The 23,114-nt window shown below is 35.7% G+C and overlaps 2 protein-coding genes across 5 annotated transcripts; one reads left to right on the top strand and one right to left on the bottom strand.

Annotated features, from left to right (window-relative positions):
- Window positions 1–4,549: 4,549 nt before the first annotated feature.
- LOC109166667 lies at window positions 4,550–6,507 on the bottom strand. Its single transcript, XM_019315556.1, has 2 exons — window positions 4,947–6,507; window positions 4,550–4,581 (listed from the first exon to the last, which is right to left on the bottom strand). The coding sequence occupies exons 1-2, from the start codon at window positions 6,505–6,507 to the stop codon at window positions 4,550–4,552; spliced, it is 1,593 nt and encodes a 530-aa protein (XP_019171101.1).
- Window positions 6,508–12,094: 5,587 nt separating this feature from the next.
- Window positions 12,095–19,521, top strand: LOC109165190 (villin-3-like). Of its 4 annotated transcripts, XM_019313862.1 has the most exons (6): window positions 12,095–12,249; window positions 12,358–12,688; window positions 12,806–12,902; window positions 13,479–13,572; window positions 13,669–13,819; window positions 13,890–14,215. In XM_019313862.1, the coding sequence occupies exons 3-6, from the start codon at window positions 12,880–12,882 to the stop codon at window positions 13,931–13,933; spliced, it is 312 nt and encodes a 103-aa protein (XP_019169407.1). In that variant the 5' UTR covers window positions 12,095–12,249; window positions 12,358–12,688; window positions 12,806–12,879; the 3' UTR covers window positions 13,934–14,215. The 4 variants fall into 4 exon arrangements, with proteins under 4 accessions (XP_019169407.1, XP_019169399.1, XP_019169415.1 ...); XM_019313854.1 differs by having other exon boundaries at window positions 12,095–12,688; window positions 12,828–12,902; XM_019313870.1 differs by having other exon boundaries at window positions 12,095–12,688; window positions 12,824–12,902.
- Window positions 19,522–23,114: the final 3,593 nt, after the last annotated feature.

Genomic DNA, 23,114 nt, shown 5'->3' with positions numbered 1-23,114 from the left:
TGCCGGAAATTTTGCCGGAGGGTGGTCGTGACCCTAATGACCTGTGATAGCAGGTCATTAACATGTTTTTGGATTTCATTGCACCAAAATAAATTGTTGCTGATGAGTGTAATTACACTTTTAAAAAATTTAAGGAGTAAATTGACTTTTGAGCTAAAATTTGAGGGCTTAGCCATTTTCCCTTATTAAGGTTGGAGGATAAGGACAAATATAATGATGTTACTATCCATTTCATAAAGAATTAGAGGTCGGAAAAGTCAACACCCTAAATCCGTCCGTCTAATATATACACACAAATTAAAGTTGAGTGCACTAAGATCCCATGTAGCAACAAATTAAAGAGCAAATACATGCATTATTAAAACAACGTAGAAAAAGTAAGGACGGGCGCGGCGACGCATGCACTGCACTTTGACACCAGCAAATGACAACTAGGCCACCTCGAACATGCATCCAAATCCATACATATGAACAAAAATGCAATAATGTTTTGTCGGCTATATATAATGCGAGATAACTACAAGATAAAGCATAACGGCGTTAAACGATTAGCTAATCTGATATGGCATATGTATTATGTTTATTTATATATGCATCACTACCTTTTGCTTAAGCAGATAAGGTTCAACATGGAATGCATTAGTCATATATATAGTAATATAAATGCATGTATCTGAAAATTCAAATACCAATTTTTGTGCTTGTATGTATATGCATGTCTAGTCATGTAGACCTCATACGGATATCCATTGTGTCATACTGTCATATAGAAAGTATGTCAACTTTATTCTTCATTTTTTTTTTATAGATAAAATAATAGTCATGATCATGTTAATATAGGTTTAATTCGGAACTTCAATAATTTTGACACATTTTTGACTCTTGACTTTTATTTTTAATGTTTTAGCAAAGAGTAAAAGACATTTTTGGTCCTAGACTTATAGTGGCATGGACAATTTTAGTCCTTTTAAAAAAAATTAGACAATTTGTGGACGAGGACAATTTTGGTCCTCCGTCAATTTTCCTGTTAAATGCTCCGTTTGAGGGGGGTAATTTCGTCTTTTCAACATACCTCCTTCCCCTTCCAACCCATTCTTCCATATTCTCCAGCTTCTGAGATGTGAATCTAAATCCAAACACAAACAATTCCCACAAAAATGGAAGCCGAGAGTGGCAATGCCGGCGTCTTCCATATAGACTCTTTAGCTTGTTACTCTCCCTATTTCTTATCAAACTAAACAACAGATCAGAGTGGATTAAGGACAATATTTTGAACTTTAAGGACAATAGCTTGGACTTAAATGAGCTTTAAACCATAATATTTTGAACTTCAATATGAACTCCTCCCCAACCAAGCGAGTGGATTAAGGACAAGCTTTGCAGCTCTTCAGATTACTGTTCAATAAAATTTTCTCTATTTTTCTTGTTCTAATCTGTCTTTTCTTTGCACAAATTCACTTTTAAATTATTCATCAGTCAACACCCTCTCTAATTTTAACAAACAAACAATGAATTGCTTGATTACCTTTTTGATTACGCACCTCAACACCCACTATCCTTGCTCCAACTTGAAAAGAAAACTAAAAAATTTCTTGAGTTTATTATGCCTACTAGTTTGAATTTGAATCCTCACTAACGCATAAAAGAAAATATTAATAGAACAATCGAAATTACTATAGAAGAATCACAAAAACTTTGAGACATGTATAGCAACGTAAATACAACTCCATATATAACTGCTGCTAATATTCAAAATACTCCCGACTTCTATATTTGTGGGAATTGTTTGTGTTTGGATTTACAGAGTGATTCACATTTAAGAAGTTGGAGAATATGGAAGAATGGGTTGGAAGGAGAAGGAGGTATGTTGAAAAGACGAAATTACCCCCCTCAAACGGAGCATCTGACAGAAAAATTGATGGAGGACCAAAATTGTCCTCGTCACAACAAGAGTGTCCACAAATTGTCTAATTTTTTTAAAAAGGACTAAAATTGTCCGTGCCACTATAAGTCTAGGACCAAAAATGTCTTTTACTCTTTTAGCAAATGTCATCTCCACTGACCACATTCCAACCCTAAACAGTAAGTCCTGTTATTATTGTCGCATTTAGATTCTAACCTTTGATCATCACTGTTGAATGATGTTAGCGATGGTTCTCTATGGATGGCGTTCGGGTTATACGGGCCGGGTTGAAAATTCTCCAACCCAATCCGTCTGGGCTTGTTTTGACAACTCTATCAATATGGATTCATATTCTTCCTTGTATGAAGTTAAGTTTAATTGATATGTTATACACTCAAAACAGATCATGAGTAAAGATCATGAGTAAATGAGTAAATGAGAAATTGATTCTCAAAGTGTAACAATTTGACTTGGGAAGAATAGAGTTGGAAAGGCTTGTAAGTAGCCTTAGCTTTATCACACATTGAAAAATGGATGTGAGTATGCACTAATATATATACAAATTTTTTTATTTTTATTTTTTGAAAGTGACATGATAACTGGATAAGTCGTTAGACATGACCTAGAACACTCTTAGTCTAACCCGTCAAAGCGATTAAGACTGTACGTTAAAAGCTGAGTAGAGAGGATGTGGAACGGTTGCACTAAACGTAGAGCCAATGCACTAATTACAGAGCATCACTTCATTAAGAAGTAATTGTTATGAAAAGGACTAGGCACTTATTGAGAAGAACCTCGTAGTTATCATTGGGCCCGTTGTACTGATATAGTTGTTGTACTTATTAGTATAAATACTAGATCATTGTGATAACCTGACAGGCAGAGACGTGTTCAATATTGTACTCAAACTCCCAGATGGGTCACTACGAAGTTTCGTCGAGTTGTTAAACAACTTCTTGACATATTTCTCTAACAACATTCAATGCAATATATAAACACTATTCTTATTTGTGCACTATTAGACAAACCAAATGATCGAGAAAGTCTAAGAGATTTTGTAGCTAGATAGAAGAATAAGTGAACAATATGTATGATTTCGATAAGAAGACAACCGTTTTTAATTTTCACTCAGATACTGAGGTCGAGAAAACGGGTTCAATTAATCAAGTGTCTGCACCATAGTTATTATTGCGCCCATTGTACTCATTAGTATAAATAAATACTAGAGTGCTAGACCCCTGTGATAGGCAAGTGACAGACTCAACCTTGTACTCAAAATCTTAACAACACGAGAACTGATTCTTTACTATTTTACATACGCTACAAAAGTCTCTAATAACCTAATTGACAAGTTATGTGCCTTGTTCTGATCGAATCTTCACAATATTTAGGCTCGAAATAATGGTCATGATATACAGTTGTAATGATTTATGTTCATAATGTACTAATGATTTATGTTCAAAATATTCAAAAATAACTAAAATATATACACAAAATTTATTCCATATATAAGTAGCACTAAAAACGTAACTTATTACAGAGTAATTATTATTGTCTTATTTTCTTTCTATAGAGTGGGTTTGACAAAGTATATTCTGGTAACATTATTGAAGGGTTTGAATTGTATAACATACTCGCACACAAGAATCCCAAAATAAGTATGAAAAGGAATGAACTAGGTCCTGGACGCTTGTACACTAGCATGCACAACAATGGTTGGTACTCATAAATAATTTATTCCTCAACCATTATTAGATTTTTATTATTGTATGTGATCAATCCTATATATAATCTTGTAAGAATTTACAAATCATTTGGTTATTGGTACTGAAATTAATATAGATGTTGGATACGTGTATGTTGAAACTGAAGTTGCGACACAATAAATTTATAACGCAGTTCGGGCAAACAACCCTAAACTGCGAGGCACTTCTCGAATTGAGAATTTGCCTAAATCCACTAAAAGCTTGATATTCAAAGTACACTTGGTTTAGGGAACGGGGATTACATAATATGATATCCTATCAAACTATTGTAACCTAAACACTTGTACTACTTTTCAAGGGGATTTGAGTATCTCTGCTCACAGTTAGGTGTCGAAAGCGTTAAAACTTGTGATTGAGAGTGGCTTCTTTTATAGGATCAATATAACCTTAGTTTGTGTGTGAGTAGGTTATTAATCCTAATCGGACTTGGATTATGATATCTTCTATGATTGGGACATGGTTTTTGCCACTACTGTTTTGACAATTCATTCTAAAGTCAACACTCTCCCCCTTTGTCAAACTTTTGCAAAAACCTTGATCCTTAGAGATGCTTGTTTCTTGACTTGTCTCCCCCTTAGTTTGATATGTGTCTTTTTCTTGTTTCAGATTTTGTAGGGACTATTATAACAGAGTATGGTCAGTTTTAATAATCAAAGTCCGAGAGAGAAAAAAAAGATCTTAACAAGGATAGTTAAGAACTTTTTGTTGATTGATTGGCTCCAAAGTTTTGATTAGTAAACAGAACAGTCCCAAAAAATCTTCAGACGAGATAGATTACTCTTCAGACCAGATCACTGTTTTGATTACCAAAATTAGTTACAAGGACTGTCATGAACAAACTGTCCACAACCAGAGAGGAAAAAAAAAACTTGCCAAGCTATCAGTTATCCAAGAGAACCTGTCCAAACATTTCTGTCCAAAAATATCCAAAACGAAACTCATCCATATTCCACTGTCCAGGCTCCAGTTTAGATAGATTATCACTGTTTTCAAACAACTATTCACAAAGGAATCGTCCAAGCCAACAGCTTCAAAAGAAATATTGTCCCCAAAACAACACAAATGTCTAAGTTAAACATTTCTGTCCAAAATTATCCAAAACGAAAACTCCATATTCCACTGTCCAGGCTTCAACTCGTACTGTCCAGGCTCTTCTCCCCCTTTTTTGCTAAAAGTTTGCTAGGTAGATGTTTCTTCTTCTTCTTCACTATCCTCTTCTTCATCATTTTCCTGATCTTCTTCTTCAATCTCTGTTTTGTCTTCTTCATTATCAGCACTGCTTTCTTCATTGCTTTCGGTTTTTAGAGCTTCCAACCATTGTTGAACTTCAGATTTTTCTTCTTTGATTTCCATGTGTTTTCGTAATAATTGTTTTTCTGTGTCATTCAATTCTCTTAATCTTTTCTCAAAATACTTGACCAAGGTTTGACGATCAGTTGGGTCATCAGTTGGAGAAGATGTTTTGAGATCATTTTGATGACTCCCCTTTTTCAGTTTCGTAGTTGTGTTTATGGTCTTGACTAGTGTTTTTGGTCCTTGTGTTTTCAGTCCTTGTTTGACTAGAATGGCATGGATCAGATTTGGAAAGATGAGCAAAGCCTTTGTCTCACTACCTTCTGCCAGTTTTGTGATCTGTGAGTACACAATATCTCCAAGATTGACCTGGATTCCCTTTCCTATTTTGTACAGTAGTTCTGCCAAACTTCTTTTGATTGTAGATTTGTGTAGAGAGGGCATCCAATTCACAAGTGCAATTTTCTGTAGTATAGCATACTTGCTTGTTAGTGAGGCTACTTTGACTTTGTTTTTATCAAAACTTACGTTCCCGGCTGTAAGTTCTTGGATGATCTGTTCATTCTCTATTTGAATTTTTTGTTCTTCATTTGGTGTTCCAAGGTGAGCATTGATAATTTCTGGGTTGAAGTCATAAAATTTTCCCCTCAGATAAGCCTTTTCATACATAGGGTTGTTGGGAGATGTTGAGCCTTTGGTGAGATTGCAGTAAAATTCTTTTACAGCCTGTTCATCATAGGGATCTATATTGATGACTGATCCTAAGAGGTGGGTTTTTGTTATAGCCTCAGTGATTTGTTCACTATTTTCCAGCTTGTCTAGAACTAAGAGTTTTTGACTGATGACCTTTTTATCCACAAATTTGTTCCATCTTTTGGCATTTTCTTTGGTCAGGAATTTTGAACTATAGGGTTTTGGCAGTTTTGACAGGTCAGCATCACTAACCACCTTTTGTTTCCCTTTATCCTTAGCTGTCAATTTCTTTTTCTTCTTTTCTGCGATTTCTTCCCCACATTCCGTTTCTTCTCTTACACTATCAGGGGTCCAATCTTGTTCTTCTTCTATAATTTTTCTTCTTTGCTTCTTTGCATTATTCTGCCTTGGGGGAGGGATATTGGGAGTTCTTCGGGGTGGTCTAGCAGAAATTGGGAAGTCGCTAGGTCGTTTTGCTCTGGGGTCTGCCCCTTCATAGGGGTCAGCCCTCTTCTTTTTCCTCTGTTCTTTGTCGGACAGAGATGGTGGAGGTGGAGGGTCTATAGTGGGTTGTTCTTCTTCTTCTTGGGTGTAGATAGCATTTTCCCTTAATTCAACTTCAACAGATGGGGAGATTGTAAGATCTCCGTGCAAATCAACTGTAAAAATACCTGGATTAGGGTTTTGGATTTCACTGAACGGAACTTGTGAGATGGGAACTGGGTCCATGATGGTGGTGGTGTCCTCCTCTTCGAGGCATACCGGGTCCGATGGAGCACCTTTGCCGGCGTACTGAGAAGTGGCTCCTTTCCGAGGTATTCTTCCTTGCCTTTGATTCCTCGTTCTAACCATCGTTGCTCTGTTGTAGGATGTAGAAGATGATTGTGGAAGTGATTGTGGGCGACAGATTGCAATCGGGTGTTGATTACATATTGGGGATTTTCTAGAGATGGACCGGGTTCTGGGCTTTTCAATGGTGGGCTGGGTATGAGCCTTTTGAAAATGATTCCATATGATCTCCTTATAGATGACGGTATGAGCTCCCCCCCCTTTTTTTTTAAATGAAATGACACGTGTATTTGTTCATAAATTACACAGTCCTAATTCGGCTCTTAATTTTGCATATCTATTCCCATCAAGTGCCTTTGTTAGTATGTCTGCAAGTTGATTTTCTGTGTTGATATGTGTGAGATTGATGATTTCGTTTTCAACTAACTCTCTTATAAAATGATGTCTGATGTCGATGTGTTTTGTTCTCGAGTGTTGTACTGGATTCTTGGAGATGTCAATTGCACTTTTGTTATCACAGTGTATGGTCATGGTTGATTGATGTATTCCATAATCTTCTAGCATTTGTTTCATCCAAAGTAGTTGCGTACAACAGCTTCCGGCTGCAATGTATTCTGCCTCTGCTGTTGATAATGATATAGAGCTCTGTTTTTTGCTAATCCAAGATACGAGATTTGTTCCTAGAAAGAAACAACCTCCTGAGGTGCTTTTTCTGTCATCTAGGTTTCCCGCCCAATCAGCATCACAATAGGCTGATAGGTGGTGATTGGTATCAAAAGAATACCATAGTCCTAATTCGGTGGTTCCTTTAACATATTTGATGACTCTTTTTACTGCCTTTAAATGTTGTTCAGTAGGATTTGCTTGATATCTTGCGCATATACCTACTCCAAAGCTTAGATCTGGTCTACTGGCAGTTAGGTATAGTAGTCCTCCTATCATACTTCGATATAGGGTTTGCTCAACTTGTTTCCCTTCTATATCTTTTGTGATTCTTTCTGTTGTTAGAACTGGTGTTCTGACAACTTTGCTTTCTTCTAGTCCGAACCGGCCTCTTAACTAGGTTTTTTGCATATTTGCTTTGTGATATGAAGATCCCACTGTCTTGCTGTTTGATTTGTAAACCTAGGAAGTAGGTTAGTTCTCCAACCATGCTCATCTCAAATTCACTTTCCATGTTAGTGATGAATTGATTTTTGTGATCCTCAAGTGTTGATCCAAATACTATGTCATCAACACAGATTTGGGCAATGACTATGTCTTGACCATGGTGTTTGACGAATAGGGTTTTGTCCACGCTACCTCTTTTGTACCCCTTTTTTACTAGAAACTCAGTGAGGCGTTCGTACCACGCTCGTGGTGCTTGTTTTAGTCCATATAGTGCCTTGTTGAGTTTAAAAACACTTTGTGGAAAATGGGGGTCTTCAAACCCTTTTGGTTGAGCAACATAGACTTCTCCTTTTAAATATCCGTTTAAGAATGCCGTCTTTACGTCCATTTGGTAGAGTTTTATTTTGAGAATGCAGGCTACTGCTATGAGAAGCCGGATTGATTCAATTCTGGCTACTGGAGCGAATGTTTCCTCAAAATCTGTCCCTTCAACTTGGGTGTATCCTTGCGCTACTAGTCGGGCTTTGTTTCGTATAACGTTCCCTTGTTCGTCTGTTTTATTTTTGTAGATCCATTTTGTCCCTATGATATTGGCATTCTCTGGTTTGGTGACTAACTGCCAAACGTTGTTTCTTTCAAACTGTTGTAATTTCTCATGCATGGCTCTCACCCAAAATTCATCTTTTAATGCTTCCGTGATGTTTTTGGGTTCTATTTTTGAGGTGTAGCAGTAGTCATAGTCTCCTTCTTCCATTTTTTGATAGTCTCGTTTTTTCCCTCTAGTTCTGATTCCTTCATTTAGTCCTCCTATAATATTTTCTATTGGATGATTTTTCTGTATCCTGGTCTCATCAGTGGTGAGGATTTCTTCCTTTTCTTCAGAGTCTACAGCTTCTTCTTTTTTTAATGATTTTGATTCAGAATTCTGGTCATGTGATGTTGGAACTGTTGTTTCAACAACAGTTATCTCTTCAACATTTGTGGGGAAATCTTCTGTTGTGTCATTGACCACAACATTGATAGACTTCATGACAGTGTCTGTCCTAAGGTTATATACTCGATATGCCCTGCTGTTTGAGGAGTATCCTAGGAAGATCCCTTCATCTCCTTTGACATCAAACTTTCCCAATGGTTCTCTATCTTTTAGAATATAACATTTGCTTCCAAACACATGTGTGTGTTTTAAATTTGGTGTTCTTCCTTTCCAGATTTGATATGGTGTCATGTTAGTCTCTTTTCGAATGAATACTCGGTTTATCAAGTAACATGCTGTGTTAACTGCTTCTGCCCAGAATTTTGATGGAAGTCTTTTGTGATTTAAGAGGACTCTTTCCATTTCTTGGATGGTTCGATTCTTTCGTTCGACTACCCCATTTTGTTGGGGTGTTTTTGGTGCGGAGAACTCATGATGAATTCCATTTTCTGTGCAGTATTCCTTGAATTTTGAATTCTCGAACTCCCTTCCATGGTCACTTCTTAGGCGAATAATTTTTCCTATTCTTCCCTCCTTTTCATTCTGAATTTTGATAATGAGGGTCTTGAATGTTGTAAATGCTTCAAATTTTTCTCTAAGAAAGTTTACCCACGTGAATCGTGAGTAGTCATCAACTATTACATAGACATATCTTTTTCCTCCTATGCTTTCTGTCTAAGTTGGTCCAAATAAATCCATGTGAAGTAGTTCTAGGATTCTAGAAGTGTATATTCCTGAGGTCTTCTTATGGGTTGTTCGGGTTATTTTGTTTTCAAGACATGCATCACATTTCTTGTTTTCATCTATGTCAAGTGTTGGAACTCCTCGATAGACTCCTCTCTTTAAGCCCTTTTTCATGTCATGAAAGTTTATGTGACCCATCCGTTGGTGCCATAATTGTGTTTGATTGACTGTTGTCTGTAGACAAGATAGATCACCGTCCCATGTGTAGCATTTATTTGTGGATTTTCTTCCGATCATAACACATTCATGGTTTTGATTGAGAACATTGCAACTATCTTTTGTGAATTCTACTTTAAGTTCATCTTCACATAGTTGACTTATACTAACACTACAAGAAAAATGCACATAGACAACACTAGAAAGACAACAGTTTTTAAGAAAAGTGTTGTCTTTTGTTTAAAAGACAACAGTTTTGTCTAAAACCGTTGTCTTTGATGCAACACTTTTGTCAAAGACAACGGTTTTTACTTAACCGTTGTTATAAGTGTGTTGTCTTTGTGCATTTTATGAAAAGACAACACCACAACGACAACAGTTTTTTAAAACCGTTGTCTATGTGCGTTTTTTTTTTAAAGAAGACAACGGTTTTTTTAACTGTTGTCGTTGGTGTGTTGTCTTTAAGCGCACTGGAATACACAACACTAAAAAGATAACGGTCAACCATTGTCTTTGTGCGCTTTTTTTTTTTTAAAGACAACGGTTTTATTTAACCGTTGTCGTTGTTGTGTTGTCGTTAAGCGCACTCAAATACACAACACTAAAACGACAACGGTTTTATATAACCGTTGTCGTTGCGCGTTCTTTATTTGTTTAAGACAACGGTTTTATTTAACCGTTGTCTTTGGTATGTTGTCTTTAAGCGTATTTGAATACACAACACTACAAAGACAACGGTTTTAAAAAACTGTTGTCTTTGAGCATCATTATTTAACAAGTATATAAAATGAAAACAAGGATGTTAACAATAAGAGTTGAACCTATAACCTCAAACTTAACAAATAAGTGGTCTAACCAACTAAGCAACATAAACTCTTATTTCTAAAGGTGCAAAATCTTATATATAACTGAGTTGCTTCTGTGTTGTTTGTGAAAATCAAGACAACAATTTTAGAAAATAGTTAAAGAATGCCCCCCAAGAAAAATAGAACCTAAGACTTCTAACATAATAAACTAAGCTAAACCCACCAAGCTACACCAACTATTGTTTACTCAAATGCAACATCTAGTATATTACCAATTTGCTTATGTGTTGTCTTTGAGAACCAATACAATGATTGTATAAAATAGGTTAAGAATGCCACCACAAAGGATAGAACCCAAAACCTTTAACATAACAAACAAAGCTAAATCCACCAAGCCACACCAACTATTATATATTTAAATGTTACACCTTATCTTTTACCTATAATTTAACAAAGAAAGAATACAATTCAAAAGTTAATTTAATAGTTCTATTTTCCTTCATATTTAAATATAAAATTATTCACCAAAATTTCAAAGTAAATTCATTGACCCTTCCGGCTAGCGCATGACTGACAAGGTTAGCTATATGTTGGTAATCGATCCTTCCGGCTAGCGCATGACTAACAAGGTTAGTTATGTTGGAAATCGACCATTCCGGCTAGCGCATGACTAACAAGGTTAGCTATATGTTGGTAATCGACCCTTCCGGCATGCCTGGGACACGTTGAGAATGGATATGAAAGAGTAGTTGATCGATGCCGTACAGTTAGCTATATCCCATTTCTTTTGCCGCGATCTTAATTAGCTCTATGTTCATAATTACCAAACTATATATTCATAATTTTTGAATTGAAATGCATAATCATAATTGAATAACTCTTATCTATATTCACAATTACAGAACTTTATGTTTATAATTTGCGATGTTCATATTCCCAAGTGTTGATAACTATACAGTTTAGAAATTATGAATCAACAATACAGAAATTATGAATCTGCAGTATAGAAATTATGAATTTACTGTATAGAAATTATTAATCTATACAACTGTATTTAAATTAGAAATATACTGTATAGAAATTATGAATCTACATTATAGAAATCTATGAATCTCGTGTTCTGTACCTATATACCGAGTACTATTTTAATTGACTGGATGTAGCGACCCGAGTAATTAAACTAATATTTTGGGACTGTATGTCTTGTGCATGACCGAATATAGTCGTGTGCTACAGTTTGTATGTCACATGCATACATTTGTTAATTAATAGAGCTTGGTTTCGAACCTGATGTTTACATGAATTCTTGTGTGCCATTATGTATTAAATTGTGTGTCTGATATTAATTTGTTGTGTGCCCATTATTTGTCAGCACAATCCTCTATATATTTTTGTCCTCATTTGAACTCAACCATATATATATATATATATATATATATAATTTTATTTTTTAATTTTATATGATATACTACATTGATTAAATAAAATTGAAATATAATTTATTATATAACATCGTTTTATTATTAGAATTGATCTTATAACTTCAAATACAGAAATTATGAATCAACAAATACAGAAATTATGAATCTGCAATATAGAAATTATGAATCTACTGTATAGAAATTATGAATCTATATTATTGTATTTAAATTAGAAATATACTGTATAGAAATTATGAATCTACATTATAGAAACCTATGAATCTCGCATTTTGTATCTATATACCCAGTACTATTTTAATTGTGTCTATCGACCTAAATAATAAAACTAATATTTTCTTACAAAATTTCCCTCTAAAACAAAATTTTCCTCTAAAACAAAATTGGGAACAAAATTTCCCTCTAAGACAAAATTTCCCACAAAATTACGAACGAAATTGGGACAAAATTTCCCTTGCTCGCCGACTACCATTGTCCTCAGACATCTTCGCAGTCAGAGTGCTCTTCACCAACCGCCATTGTCCTCAGACATCTCCGCCTCCGCCGACCGCCATTCTCCACACTAGCCATCTCCGCAGTAAAAACATTTTAGTTTAGAAATCATTACAGAGCTCCAAGTGAAAGAAGATATACTAGGGTTTAACCATTCCTCCTCTCTTTTCTCTCTTCATATCTGGAATCTCAGAAAATTATCGATTTCTGCAAACTCAACTTTCATGGCTTTCAATTGAGATCTCCGAAGCTCCTCCTCGGTCTTCGCCTCCGCAGCAGGTACGTACAAAATGTTTTTGTAATTATTTAATTTTTCTATTTTATTTTAGCAGAAGCAGCTACTAGCCAAGGGGTCGTTGGTTGAGGACCTGAGGTGTGCACAGACGAAGAAGGCTTCACGGGAACGTGGTTTGGGGCCGTCATTCTTGACCCTAATCCTCCTCCTCCATCTTCTTCTCCTTCTTCCACTACATGATTCGGTTCCAAAAAGAAGAACGCCTTTGGAACGCCAAGGTCTACATCGAGTATGTAAACCTTCTCAAAAATAAAAATTTTAATTTATTGGACAAAGTAGATGCATATTATGATTTTGGCTGGTGGAGAGGAGTGGTAAACAAAGTACTTGCTGATAATAGTTATAGTGTTTTCTTTAAACATGGGAAGAAGGAGAGGCTGCTCAATCACTCAGAATTAAGACCTCACATGGATTGGAAGGATGGAAAATGGTATACTTCTCAGGTATGCTCCTGACAATAGCTCATAATCATTTTTGTTTGTCATACTTGGAAGAAATTGAGTCTATGAGCCAGTATCATAACAAATTAACAACTTGTGTGGGTGAATCATTGTTTTATTACCAATCACAAATTTTGTGTTGAATGCTGTATTCATACTGGAAATTATTATCCGCATTACTTATTAATCACCATCTACTTCAGAGATGAAAGATTCTTGTGGGAGAAAGGCATAGTGTTATTTTATATATTTAATTTTTCTGTTTATTGATGTTAAATATATTATACATTTATCTTTAGTGTATAAGTTTTTGCATAAAAGAACTTATTCTCTAATTTTCACATCAAAAAAGCCAGCTGATTAGTTATTCTCAAACTGCATAGAACTTATTTCTTTTTCTATTGTGGAGTATCTTCCTATTTCTTAATTACTTGTTCACAAAAGTATGCCTGATGTTTATTTGATAGTGGAGTCATTTCACTCACTTGAAAAAAATACTCTCGGTCAACTAGAGGGTGCTGTGTCACTTGGTAATCTTTGAATTTTTTTTATTATTAAAATGATTTTACATTTCAACAGATGCTATTTATTAGATTGTGGTGAAAAGGTATTTTTTTGGGTTGGCCGTGTAACACAAGTGAATGAGAGGAAATCTGCTATTCAAGCTGCAGAGGTAGAAAATCTGTTTTATGCCCTTCTTAGTTAATTTTATGTGTGTTATTTAATGTGATAGAGATTCTCATACCTTTATACTAAATGATATCCTCAGGAGTTCATAGACTCTCAAAATAGACCCAAATCGATGTGTATTACTCGGCTTATTCAAGGTTATGAGACACATTCATTCAAGTCCATTCATTCGCCCTTCGCCCATTGCCGCAAGCTCGCCGGTCGCCACCATTCTCCTCGGTCGCCGCAAGGTACGTCCTTTAACTTTTTTTAGTGCCTCTCAATCTCAAGGTAAGCATTTTCGTTCTAAACATTCAATAGGATTTTTGCTGAATATGCATATTCTGAATTCTCTGTTGGACTGAGGAGAATTTCATGCAAAATGACTTCAAAAGACAGCAGAGGTGAATCAGGTGATATTTTGATTTTCGACCTTAAAAGCAAAAGATTAAAAAGTTTCAAAATGGGAGTAGTCAGTTTAAGTTAGAAGTCTGTCATTGTATTTGTTCAAAATGGGAGTAGTCAGTTTAAGTTAGGGTTTTCCTAAATACAGAAGAATAAATATTTTTGAACTTAATGTAAAGATTTGTCAGTATAAAATAATATATGTAGGAAGTTTTATAGCCTAAATGATGTAGAATGCTGACAAATTATATTATTACCATCAAATAAAAAAACATAGATTTTTTAGCTTAGAAATGAACATGCAAATGAAAGAACACATAGTATAGTTATGTTGGCTATATACTGATATCTTCCAACTAATTGATTTAAGTTTATCATTTCATAAACATATAAATGATGAATAGAAGAAACAATGATCAGGTAATATTAAGCTTTCAAAATTGATTAAGATTATTGTACCTTTGTTGTCAATTCCTTTTGCTGGTCTATAATTGTAGAACTAACTATTGACCTCATACTTTGATTTGACTGCCTTTTAGTTTTGAATTTATGTAAATAGATTGAGTTGATGAAATTTCAATCTGTCATTTTTTGTGGTATTTATTTGTAAAGCGTTAAGTATTCAATTCATAAAGCTTTTGATTACAATTAAAAGTATGACTATTCTTTTTTTTTTTTTTTGGTAATGAACAATGTCTGCTACTTTTTTCTCATTAAATCTTCTTGTTCCCCCTCTTATTGACATTAAATAATTATGATTGAGATTTCTTAAAAGTAACTAACTTTTTTTTTTCAAGTTGATGGCAAATGATGAAAAGACAATTCTGATGCCCTAATTTTCTTTAGAATTCTTAAAATTGAAAGCAGATGATGGACCTAATGTTCTGATGCATTAGATTTTTATTGGCAGCAATAAACTGTGAAGTTGCATTATTAGTTTTAATGCTATCAATTCTATATAGCATGTTGCTTCAAGTTTATAAGTTGATGGCAGATAGTGAGAATAGCATCATTCTTATGCCTTAGGTTTATCTTCTATTGTTCTAATTGATAAAAGAGTTCTCAGAATTAAATTATTTGAGAATCTTTACATTTTCAATTTATGGCAGAGCAATAGAACATTCATCTGATGCCCTATAGTTGTTTTTTATGACAGAGCAATGGAAAACTAAATCGAACAGTGAAGTTTGTTTGTTTGTTTGTTTTTTTGTTTTTTTGTTTTTTTTTTTTAGATTTTTAAATACAGCTAAAGGGCCGGGGCAGATACAAATTAGTGTTTTTCAACCACTGTTTGATTGTTGATCATGTATGAATGATTTTAACACTGTTTTGTTTGAAATTTGAACTCTTCATATGAAATATCTGACCTGCTGACTGCAAAAAATAAAATTAGGCAAAAAAACAACCTAGACAAAAATTAATTCATTTGCAAATAAGTTTTTGGTCTAAAAAATAGTAACTAATTTTTTTATCTAGATTATTTTAGGCAAATTTGCAATATTGATCTTCTTGTTTCACCCAACAATATTATATCACCATTCAAAGGTGATATTGATTCAGTCTCCAAATCCCAACAATAAGTTAAATTTTTCTTGTTTAATGGTTGCCAACTTCGACTTTTTAAGCCCTTTGGATGAAGAAAACTAATCCAACATGTGCATCTTTTCACAGCACCAGATTCTTGAGTCTCAACATCATTCTTTTTTAAGTGATCTGCAGTGATTGGACTGTTGAACTCATCAACTTTAGATGCTTTCTGAATTGGACTGTTGGCAGTATAATTTTGAGTACTCAATTTATTGTTGAAGTCTATTGATTGAATGCTTTTTAGTTTTTAATTTGATACTTTTATTCACAAAGTTTAAAGTGGAGAGATCAGAGAAAAGACAAAAGATCTTGCCTTTAGAACTGCTAAAACTCTATTACCATATAGTGGTTCTTGCAAATTACTCCTAACTTATTTCGAATTTCATAGCAAATTTATTATATCTATACTAATTTATTTACTCACTTTTTACATGTAGTTTCAACAAGTTGATTATGACAAAGCGGTTATTGATCTGGTGCGTTCAGAATGTGCCGATATTCTATCAAATTATATAGAGTAGGTATAATTTGACGTTGTAATCATTTAGACTTGGTTCGTAGAATTGTTTTTTTTAGTATTATGACTTGGATGATGATTGGATTAGAATTGGTAATGAAAGTATTTTGACTTCTTATTTTGAATCTTGCTTAGCTTCTTCAAAATTATGTAACTACACTTGGCCATGCATGGTGAATGGATAAATTGATTTTTTTTTATATGATTAAAATTTAAGCAGGTTAAAAATGGGTTGAGACAACGGTTAAAAACCGTTGTCTATTTTATAATAGACAACAGTTTGAAACTGTTGTCTTTTCTACAAAAGACAACAGTTTATGGGTGTTACTTTTAACAACACCGGTTTCAACAACACTTAATAGACAACGGTTAAAAAACCGTTGTCGTTGGTAGAAAAGACAACGGTTAATAACCGTTGTCTATTGCGTGACTTAACAACACTTAATAGACAACGGTTAAAAAACCGTTGTCGTTGGTAGAAAAGACAACGGTTAATAACCGTTGTCTATTGCGTGACTTTTAACAACATCGATTTCAACAACATTTAATAGACAACGGTTAAAAAACCGTTGTCGTTGGTAGAAAAGACAACGGTTAATAACCGTTGTCTATTGCGTGACTTTTAACAACACCGGTTTCAACAACACTTAATAGACAACGGTTAAAAAACCGTTGTCGTTTCTAGAAAAGACAACGGTTATTAACTGTTGTCTATGTGCGTGACTTTTAACAACACTTAATAGACAACGGTTAAAAAACCGTTGTCGTTTCTAGAAAAGACAACGGTTATTAACCGTTGTCTATGTGCGTGACTTACAACAACACCGGCTTCAACAACACTTAATAGACAACGGTTAAAAAACCGTTGTTGTTTCTAGAAAAGACAACGGTTAAAAAATCGTTGTCTATGCGCGGGACTTACAACAACACCGGCTTCAACAACAGAAAGTATACCCCTACGACAACGGTTAATAACCGTTGTCTATGTGCATTTTTCTTGTAGTGTAATCAGGTTTGCTTTTAACCCTTGTACTAAGAAGACTTTTGATAATTTTGGTAGTCCAAGTACATTTAGGGTTCCATTTGCAACAATTTTTCCTTTTCCTCCATCTCCAAAGGTAACATATCCTTCATCTTTGTAATGTATGTTCTCTAAATTTTCTGGATTTCCAGTCATATGCCTGGAACATCCGCTGTCAAAATACCATATATCTTGCTCCTTGTTTGTTTTGGAGGTGTATGCAACATTTTGGTCTTTTCTTACCCAGACTTTCTTGCTATTATTTCTGTTGTGTGGTGGCCAAACTCTGTTGTTTTGTCTGTAGTAATAATCATTTTGTCTTTTGTAGCAATGTGCTTTGATGTGTCCTAGTTTGTGACAATAGTAGCATCTTATTCTTCTTCGATGTCGGAAGTGCTGTTGCGACACTTCCTGTATTTCAGGTTGGTTATTCTCACTGGTGTCCGTGCTTGGAGTCCTGGGTCTTTCGGTTAGCCCTTTGATTTCTTGTAGTAGTTTGGCTTCATTATTTTTGAAGTCTGATAGTTCTTTTTGAGCTTCTTCGTATTGTTTCTCCAATCGTTCTTTTTCATTTTTTAAGTAATGATTATCTTCCATGAGTTCCAAATTTTTCTTGACGATTTGTTCCCACTTGGCGTTTAGTTGAGTGTATGCTTCTAGTAGCTCTTGCATATCATCACTATTGTTGTCTTCATGACTAGCAGTGAAGGCTACGAAGTTTGTGTTGTTGTCATCTTCTTCACTCTCTGAGTCATCGCTCAGAGTTGTTATATATGTCTTGTTTTTTCTTTTCAGGTATGTGGCACACTCTGATTGAATGTGTCCAAAGCCTTTGCATTCATAGCATTGTATTCCTTCTGTAATTGTATTATCTCTTCTCTTTGGATTGAATGGTTTTTGATTTGCAGAATTTCCTTGGTTGTTTGAAAGATTTTTATTTCTGGACTTGTTGAATTTTTTGAGAACTCGGTTAAAATTCTTTGTCAATAGAGCTATTGACTATTCCAAGGTTTCTGAATCAGTTTCTGAGTTCTCTTCTTGTCTGGACTGTAATGCTATTCCTTTACCATTGTTTTTCTGATTTTGTAGCATCTCAAGTTCATAGGTTTGAAGATTTCCTATTAGGTCACTAAGTTTGTATGTATTCAGATCTTTATTTTCTTGAATAGCGGTGACTTTCATTTGGAATCTCTCAGGTAGTGAGCGTAGTACCTTTTTGACAATTCTATGTTCGGGTATAGGTTCGCCTAGGTTGAATGCATCTCCAGATATACTTAATACTCTGGCACTGAATTGGGTGATGCTTTCTTCCTCTCCCATTTTCAGGTTTTCAAATTCGGTTTGTATCATCTGAAGCTTAGATTGTCTTACCGTTGTGTTTCCCTCATGATGATCGCACAATATACTCCACGCAATTTTGGCTATGCGTGTTGATGCAATTAGTTTAAAAGTGTCTTCGCTCACTGCTCCATATATTGCATTCATAGCCTTTGAGTTGAAGTCATATTCAGTTTTCTCTTCTTCGCTCCAATCAGTTCTAGGTTTTGCATTTCCTTTATCATCAACTGGAGTTTTCCATTCGTTTTCTATTGCATTCCAGACGCCTTCTCCTTGTGCTAGAATGTATATCTGCATTCGAGCTTTCCAATAGGAGAAGTTTGTGCCAAGTAGAGCCGGGGGTCTATTGTTTGAAAGACCTTCTATTGGGAACTCCATTTGGATCCTGCTAGTAACTTGAGCAGACCCGCTCTGATACCAATTGAAATTAATATAGATGTTGGATACGTGTATGTTGAAACTGAAGTTGCGACACAATAAATTTATAACGCAGTTCGGGCAAACAACCCTAAACTGCGAGGCACTTCTCGAATTGAGAATTTGCCTAAATCCACTAAAAGCATGATCTTCAAAGTACACTTGGTTTAGGGAACGGGGATTACACAATATGATATCCTATCAAACTATTGTAACCTAAACACTTGTACTACTTTTCAAGGGGATTTGAGTATCTCTTCTCAATGACTCTTGTGCTCACAGTTAGGTGTCGAAAGCGTTAAAACTTGTGATTGAGAGTGGCTTCTTTTATAGGATCAATATAACCTTAGTTTGTGTGTGAGTAGGTTATTAATCCTAATCGGACTTGGATTATGATATCTTCTATGATTGGGACATGGTTTTTGCCACTACTGTTTTGACAATTCATTCTAAAGTCAACAGGTACATTGAAGTTGGCTGGCTAAGGCTTGGATATACGTACTAACTTTTTTTTTTTTTTTTTTTTGAGTGTCCAGGAGACCTGCATTATTATGCAAAAGTGTGCACTGGATAAATTTCGCCCTCTGGCCATAGCCAACAATGGACTATATATAAGGAAGTAAACTACCATAAGTTACCGATATCTAATCGGCTCAAACCAAGAAAATTAATAAGTTGCTCCTATTGAGAATCGAACTTGAAATCTTGTAATTATCAATTCAATAGTTTGACTAACTTGGTTACGTTGGAGTTGCCCCATACTAACTTGTTCTTTAGCTTGTACTCATATGTGAAGCATGCATGCATGCATGTATATTACTTAGAGAAAAGGTAGCACAAAAATGGGATATAGAACATAAGAAATATTTTCAAAATTTTGTTTAATATGTATAAAAATTAATTATATTATTACTCATGGGTGTAAACGATGTTGAAATGTTTTCAAAACACAAAAAAGCTTGCAGTACTTTAATTTAGAGTCCCCATCCATCATACATAACTCAAAGACAAATATAGTTATATAATATAGTTAGTTCGAGTTTTAGATGTATAAGGTAGCCACGCACACCCTCCAAACTCACAAGAGGTACGAGGTTCTTGTACAAAAGTCCGACCAACTATCTATCTTTACGTACAAATTTAAGATTCCGCATTTGCATGCATGCAAAATCACGTACGTACAGTATAACTGTTATCAAGAAACTGTAAATGTAAAAGCTACTGTAATTAAATGGTTTCAGCTAGCTAGCAATCTGTTTATCATCTTTCAGTGTCACATTCACTACTGGAAATTATGGAATTTCCGACCACCTGAAAGTGATATTAAATCAAATCGAAAGACTTGTTCTTACCACTTTTGGTATCTGGAAAAACCCTTGTTGCTATTTTTGACCACTTTTTGCTTTCAACTTGATTTAAGATAACTTTCAGGTGGTCGGAAATTCAATAATTTCCAGTAGTGATTATTAATGAAGAAAGTGATGATGAGGGTCTGGTCCGCCGGGGGCGACACGCTCCGGCAGCCCATTCACGGCGGCGTTCTTCTCCACTTCGAACTGCATCTGCAGCGCCTCCCTGGCAACCCTGATCGGCTTTATAACCCGAGCTTGGGTCATCGTTATCGCTGCTGATGAAAGCAAGATCAATGCCAGACACACTGAAAACTTGAAGCAATTAGCGGCCATATATGTGAAGTGTGTGTATGTATAATGTATGTGAGGTTGATTGAGATTTGAGTATGTGAAAATAGAGCAATCTGTGAGTGTATATATACTATACAGAGATAGATGAAGTGATGGAGATAGGGATTGAGGAATATTGTGTGCAGTTTAATGACAGCGAGGACTGAGGTTTCAAGATCATTGGATGAACGGCTGAGTGTCGGTAGTTGGACGATTCAGCAGTTATCCGTTAAAAGTGAGATCAGAGATGGGCATATTCTTTTTTGTTTTTCTTGTTTTTTTTTTTTTTTTGTTTTTTTTTTTGTTTTTTTTTTGTTTTGCCCAAAAAACAAATACCCTCGACTTAGGGCCCCACACCCCAACTTTGAAGAGTAAATACCAGTAAATTAGCTGAGGACAAGATAAATCTGATGCTCACAAAAAAAACTCACTATATTGGATATAACTCCCACAACTATATATCATGGTTGATGACTTGATCTTCTGTCCTTACTTGCCGTCTATCATCCTAGAATCAATTGAGATGTCTATGTTGATTTTTTTTTTTTTTTGCGTGATAAAGAAAATCCGCAGCCACTCCAGAAAGATTTGCATTGTGTAAATTCTCTATAATGACCCACAAATTTTACAGGGAAAATAAGGCATACTATAAAGACTTTATACATCAAATTTAATCAAGAAGATATATATTAACAAGGATTGAATTTTTTAATCAAAAAGTCATATTTTACTTACTCGATCACTACTCTGATATAGACATGGATGAACTGGGGTGATGAGCCAACCATATGGGCGGAAAGAGGTTTTCCAATGTGTAATAATAACTGGAAGATATGACCAAGTGTTCTCTTCAAATTTGACTTGGCTTTTTGTTAATTGCCCCACTAGGTATAGGATCATGAGATAAGCATATATAGATAGATAGATATATACTCGATCATTAGCATCAGCATATATATATATATAAATAAAGGTTATGGATAAGGACAAGTTTACCCTCATCATCGATTCTGTTCTCATTCTACCGTCCGGCCGCCCTCCCATCCCTCTTTCTCCGCCCGCCTTAATAAACTTACACTAGTTAATAACTTAATAAAGGCATTGTGTCACACAGTGTTGTGTAGACCCTAACAAAAGATACATTTTTAATATACTAAAAATATATTATTTATGTAATGAATGTACATTTTATAAAATAACATAAATAATGTTCTTTCTCTAAATATAATATACATTTTTAATAGACTAAAATTACATTATTTATATACTAAAATGTACACTATTTTGTGTGGACCATGATCCACGAAATAATAATTGTCATTTTTTCAGCACTGCTATTATTTGAACCGAATTAAAAATTATGCTCATGTTTATATTTTTAGAAGTTTACTATGTTTGTCCTTCTCGTGTGTGCATTGTAATCATGTCAACCGTTTAACATACTTGTTTACATTGATTGCTTTGTCTACAGTCCAATGAGGCATATAGATTTTTAATTAGCTCTCACCAAGATACCCCTTCTCACTCGATAATAGTTATGTCATGGACCGGGTCCACCTTACAAAGTGGATTCAGATAAAGATACACTATTTGATGGAATTAATTGACTCGGGGTAGGTCCGAATCAACGAATCTGAATAAGAATATATATGAAATAAATAATATAACGCAGAGATATGGTAAGGTCGCAGGGACCGTATGTTGTATTGATTATCGCTAATAAGATATTACAAGACTTGATTAGGACAATAATTCTATAAGATAGTAATTCAGGAATATGTTGTGTAAGATAATGATCATGTCCCTTGTTAAGACAAGAAGAGGGGCTTTTATACAAGCTAAACCCCCCAACCGCCTCCCCACAAATCGGGGGGTAGTTGGATCTCCGAGTTGACCGCGCCCGGGTGTAGACCGGGTCCGTGGGTGTGCCGAGCTCGACATGGCCGAATTCACCGTGGCCGAGCCCACCATGGCCGAGCTCACCGTCGCCGAGCTCACATGGCCGAGCTCGACATGGCCGAGCTAACCGTGGCCGAGCTCTCCATGGCCGAGCTCATATGGCCGAGCTCATAGGGCCGAGCTCACCATGGCCGAGCTCATAGGGCCGAGCTCGACATGGCCGAGCTCACCATGGTCGAGCTCATATGGCCGAGCTCATAGGGCCGAGCTCACATGGCCGACCTCATGTGGCCGAGCTCACCATGGCCAAGCTCATATGGCCGAGTTCACCATGGCCGAGCTCATAGGGTCGAGCTCACATGGCCGACCTCATGTGGGCGAGGCACCTTAGGCCGAGCACGGGGCTCAACCTCCGGGCCCCGCGTCCATTCTACACTTCATTGCTCCGCTTCCCGGGTCGGTTTGCTCCGATCATAATATATCCATCATGAGTCTCCCACTCTCTTCGTTGGAGAAGTCGACAACGAAAGAGAGTAAATGTCCCGACCCGACCTCTATGCGCAATGTGGCCGAGCTCACTACGGCCGAGCCCATTGTAGCCGAGGTGTCCTAGGCCGAGGTGCCTTGTGCCTTGTGCCGAAAAGTCCTAGGTCGAGCTCGCTATGGACCTGGGCGCCTTG

This window comes from Ipomoea nil, unplaced genomic scaffold (genome assembly GCF_001879475.1).
Source record: "Ipomoea nil cultivar Tokyo-kokei standard unplaced genomic scaffold, Asagao_1.1 scaffold0317, whole genome shotgun sequence".
Classification (NCBI taxonomy): domain Eukaryota; kingdom Viridiplantae; phylum Streptophyta; class Magnoliopsida; order Solanales; family Convolvulaceae; genus Ipomoea; species Ipomoea nil.
The sequence above is the reverse complement of the archived record's forward strand: the minus strand, read 5'-3'. Positions and strand labels throughout refer to the sequence as shown.

What these genes read in the sequence shown, in the direction of transcription:
- LOC109166667 (XM_019315556.1), bottom strand. Translation starts at nt 6,507, where the DNA reads ATGGTTAGAACGAGGAATCAAAGGCAAGGAAGAATACCTCGGAAAGGA. An exon ending in CGAAAGCAATGAAGAAAGCA is followed by an intron (nt 4,582 to 4,946) that starts GTGCTGATAATG and finishes ATTTTTGGACAG; the next exon opens with AAATGTTTGGACAGGTTCTC.
- LOC109165190 (XM_019313862.1), top strand. Translation starts at nt 12,880, where the DNA reads ATGGAAAATGGTATACTTCTCAG. An exon ending in GAAAATGGTATACTTCTCAG is followed by an intron (nt 12,903 to 13,478) that starts GTATGCTCCTGA and finishes ACATTTCAACAG; the next exon opens with ATGCTATTTATTAGATTGTG. An exon ending in TTCTCCTCGGTCGCCGCAAG is followed by an intron (nt 13,820 to 13,889) that starts GTACGTCCTTTA and finishes AACATTCAATAG; the next exon opens with GATTTTTGCTGAATATGCAT.